Genomic DNA, 4,761 nt, shown 5'->3' on the forward strand with positions numbered 1-4,761 from the left:
GGGACCAGTACTGTTTAATATCTTCATCAATGACACAGACACTGGGATCGAGTGCACCCTCAGCACGTTTGCAGAAGACACCAAGCTGAGTGGTGTGGTTGACACGCCTGAGGGACGGGATGCCACCCAGAGGGACCTGGACAAGCTTGAGGAGTGGGCCTATGTGAATCTCATGAGGTTCAACAAGGCCAAGTGCAGGGTCCTGCACCTGGGTCAGGGCAACCCCTGGTATCAGTACAGGCTGGGGGATGAAGGGACTGAGAGCGGCCCTACAGAGAAGGACTTGGGGGTACTGGTGGATGAAAAGCTGGACATGAGTCAACAACGTGCACTGGCAGCCCGGAAGGCCACCCGTATCCTGGGCTGCATCAAAAGAAGCGTGGCCAACAGGTCAAGGGAGGTGATTCTGCCCCTCTGCTCTGCTCTGGTGAGACCCCACCTGGAGTACTGCGTCCAGCTCTGGAGCCCTCAGCACAAGAAGGACACGGAACTGTTGGAGCAGGTGCAGAAGACGCCACAAAAGTGAGCAGAGGGATGGAACATCTCACCTATGAGGAAAGCTGAGCGTTGGGCTTGTTCAGCCTGGAGAAGAGAAGGCTGCGGGGACACCTGATTGCAGCCTTTCAGTACTTCAAGGGAGCCTATAAGAAAGATGGGACAAACAGCAGTTCCTGTTGCAAGAGGACAAGGGGTAATAGTTTTAAACCAAGAGAGGGTAGATTCAGACTAGATATAAGGCAGACATTTTTTTACCATGAGGGTGGTGAAACACTGGAAGAGGTTGCCCAGAGAGGTGGTAGATGTCCCATCCCTGGAAACATTCAAGGTCAGGCTGGAGGGGGCTCTGAGCAACCTGATCTGGTTGAAGATGTCCCTGCTCACTGCAGGGGGGTGGACTAGATGACCTCTAAAGGTCCCTTCCAACCCAAACCACTCAATGATTCTGTGACATTTACCACATAGTCCAAGTGACTGAGAACAGGATTGGGCGATGCCATCAAGACAAAATTATGAAAGCCCTTCAATCCAATAAGCATTCATTGGATGTGGAGTGTATTCACTGACATTTTACAATTCCAAATCTGTAAATATATCGCAATTATTAATGGCAGTTGTTAACATCCGCATTTTAATTAGCTGGCATGCTCTTAAGATCAGAACTGATGTATCATTTAATTTTGCATTAGGCCAGTAATCTTTATTTATACAATGTAAATTGAATTGCACTGAGAAATGATTGAACGGTCCCTAAAAAAATTATACTTGGAGTAGGTATTTTATATGAAACTTTAAAAATATAAAAATTAAATGTATCCCCCTCATTATTCTTTCCTGTCTCTTTTGCTGGGTGATGTGAAAATGAGGGCAGGGCTGTTGAGAACTAATTACCTTACATCCTTTTTTTCAGTTAACGTGACCCTTTGCGCTTTGGGGCTCAGTGCTGTGTTTCTGCACCTGGTGGTGTGTAGGAAAAGCTGGTGTTTCACCTCATCTGTAGCATTTTTTATTGTATCAAAATAAGAAAAAATACCCTAGAACTGGGCTTGTCCAGGTTTTAGAAGAATACTTCTCTGAGCAACAGTGAAGGCTCAAAGATTCTTGGAGCCAGACATTCCAACCGATGCTCCCATCATTTGTCCAGTCTGCTCTGCTCTTGGCTAAACAAATGCAGCTCCTAAAACCTTTCCCAAAGGTGATGCTTTTACATTTTCTCCAGTTCCTGTTGCTTTCTCATCTGTCTAAATCTTTCTTAGAACACGGTAAATAGACTCGATTCCAGTTCTCCAGAATGAGAAAAAGAGCAGAGTAGCTCTCCCATGTGCCTTACAAGCATGAGGCTTACCCCTCCTTGCAGTGTTTCATGCCATGCTGAGAAGTTTTCCATCTTTTGTTTTTGTGTGTGAGGTTTGCAGTATTTACGAGTGGCAATGTTTGCATCTGTCTAATGTAATAAGGCAACAACAGTGACTTCTGAAATATTTTCTATGGAAAAATACAAATGTCAATTTGACTGCATCTTCATTCAGCATCTAGCTTTTCTTTTTTTTAAAATAAGGATCAAAGTGGTGGCCAGAACGTCAAAATGTGCACCTGCTTTCTAGTTATTATACATACAGAATTTGTGCACATCTCCATGCATGTACTTGGACTTTGATTACTCAGTTTCTGTGTATGTCATTGACAGGGAAAGGTTTTTAAGAAGTCCTCCTCATTCTGGATGTGTCTAAAGGATTTTTTTAAATAGCCCAACTAAGGTACTCAAGGAGAAATTTTGGATTTTCCTTTTTTGGTGGCAGTGGGCAACCCCACTCCTTTTCAATCCAGTCTTCCAGAAAAATACACATGGCAGCAGTGGTACATAACCGGTGTGACTGACAGTGATTGATTAATTATTACTCAGTTGCTTCAGTCCCAAAAATGTGATTTTCATTTTAAGAATAAGCTACCCTGTGGAGTGTTTGCAGAAGGCATGCAGACAGCACAAGGAACCTCCATGGGTAAGCACAGTTTCAGTACAAATTTGTTAAGTACTTTTTAATTTTATGCACTTTGAGCCCTAGTGTGTGACCTTCTCTCCAACAATGTTACTGTGTCAAAGCAAGAACAAGCATTGGAACAGGCCGTGCCTGAGTTTTCAAGAAATATTGCTCCAAAGCCTGAAAGAGACTCATACGGAAATCATTTCCTCTTAATGCAGTTGATCTCTCTGGCTCTGGTAGGAGGGAAGAAGCAGTCAGACCGAGCTTTGAACTTCTCAGGCTTTTTTTCCCCTCTTAGTTTCTTTGCATGAAAATATCTCACGCAGACCTCCCTTTCATTTTTAAGAAGAGTATTTCAAACTTCGCTGCTTCTAAAGCTGTTCACAGAAAGAATAGTTCATTCCAGGACGTGGCTTTCTACCCTGTAAAAAGCAAGTTCCACCAGTTTTATATAACTAATGGTCAGTCTCCAGCCCTTCAGGTTCTAACTGAGTGCGCTAACCCCCTAATGCTGGAAGCTCTGTTCTGCAGCCTGGTTTAATGTGAAATGTTGCTGCTTGGTTTTGCAGATTCGAAACGTGGCAGCCAACCTCTGTGTGGACAGTAAACACGGAGCCACGGGGACTGAGCTGAGGCTAGACATCTGTGTGAAGGACGGCTCGGAACGGACGTGGTCACACGAACAGGTATTTTATCGGTGGAAAGAGAAATGCAGGGTAAAATTCTTGCTTCTCTTCCCCAGTTTCTAAACATTTCTCTGAGGGCTCCTCCTTTTCCTAAGGCAAAGCAGGTTGTAGAAATAACTTGTGAATGATTGCTGACCTTAATGGCCTTTACTAAGTTCTCTTTAACACAACCTCAGAAATTCCAACCACCACCTGGGCTGTGTATTCTTCTTAATTTCCAAAAAGGAATTGCAGTGCCCAAAGAGCTTTTGGGTGCCCCATTCTCCCCCACTGTGTCATGAAAACATGTTGATTTTGGTTCAGCTACCTGAAAATATTTTAAATATAGTACCTGGCCTTGTAAAGCTCTAGGTGTTGTCTGCTTCTGTGCTTTCATCTCAATAAGCTCAATAAGCGGTTGTATTTTAGATTAATAAGAGGTACAAGCAAGATAAATGGATAAAAGCTAGAAAGAAAGAGTTTCACAAAGACAAGGGATGATAAAGACTCAAAAAAGGTTTTATCTAGGTTGTTAGGTAGAAAAACATTAGCGCTCAGCAACACAGAGGAAAAGAGCTCTGATTTGTACTCATTGTGGCTGCGAGCGCCTTGGGAAAGGGATCGTGACCCGCGGGCTGCGGGTCTGGCTGACGTGAGGAAAGAGAATCTGGATGAAAAGTACAACCTAACCATTTACTAGCAATTTTAGTGAATGTGCCTTTCAGAGGGCAAGGTCCCAGATTAGAAAAACTTCCCGGTGCTGAGAAGAAAAATTGACCTGGCAGTCGCACATGGCACTTTGTAAAAGCTTAAAAGCTCAGGAGAGAGGAGTTCTGAGGGGGATTTGAAGTGCTGAGGTCAAGAAAGCATTCTCTGAGGATACTGAGAAAGGCGAGGGGAGAGGTGCAAGCGAGTGAAACGGAGAAGCTGAAGGATGATCACAATTTAGGTAAGTGCCAACATGGGAAAAAGAAAGTTGCTGAAAGAAGGCTTCTTCACATAGCTTTGAAAGACGTAGCACAGTGATAGGATGCCAAGACTAGATAAATATAATCCTGTTTTGTTTACGAAAGACAGCCGGTAATTCAAGCACTGAACTGAAGGAGGTTGTATGGGCCAGACTGGATCATCACAGTGCTCTCTGGCTGTAAAATCTGCAATCCTGAAGAGCTCCAAACCCTTCCCAAGAAGGGAGGGAGTCCTGAGGCTGCCAGAGATGAGAGAAAGGAGGGAAGAAAACTGGATGAAAAGGTGAGAGGAAAAAAAAAAATTTAGCAGGGAAAGCAGAGAAAAGGGAGACTTGAAATATGCTTTGAAAGAGTAAGTGCTTGTGAGGGAGGGGAAGGGAGGCAAAGGGAAGAAGGATGGGGAGGAATCCATGTTCAGTGTACTCCAGTGGGCTGCAACGTTCGGGATGAGACTCGATGTAACTGTCTCGTTCTATGCGAGTGACGAAAAGTGACGTCATGAAAGTAAACAGGGTTAGGCTGGCACGAACGGCCTGCGACCAACCCGCTCCTCAGGTGGCAGAAGCAGAGCTAGGAAGCCCCAGGCACGTCCGCGCTTGACGTGCGCTCCATGGGACGGGACGAATGATTTCTGCCGGCTGGTGCGGG

General features: G+C 44.7%; 1 protein-coding gene across 1 annotated transcript in view; it reads left to right on the top strand.

Moving 5' to 3' along the window:
- The window catches only part of GALNTL6 (polypeptide N-acetylgalactosaminyltransferase like 6), a gene marked incomplete at its 5' end in the record, with an annotated part of 319,890 nt that overhangs the window by 302,516 nt on the left and 12,613 nt on the right, over nucleotides 1-4,761 (top strand). The window contains one exon of the mRNA XM_009644200.2: nucleotides 3,050-3,166. Within this exon, the coding sequence (XP_009642495.1) occupies nucleotides 3,050-3,166 (117 nt within the window). The remainder of the gene's footprint in view (nucleotides 1-3,049; nucleotides 3,167-4,761) is intronic.

Source organism: Egretta garzetta, unplaced genomic scaffold (genome assembly GCF_000687185.1).
Source record: "Egretta garzetta isolate BGI_Z169 unplaced genomic scaffold, ASM68718v1 scaffold708, whole genome shotgun sequence".
Lineage (NCBI taxonomy): Eukaryota > Metazoa > Chordata > Aves > Pelecaniformes > Ardeidae > Egretta > Egretta garzetta.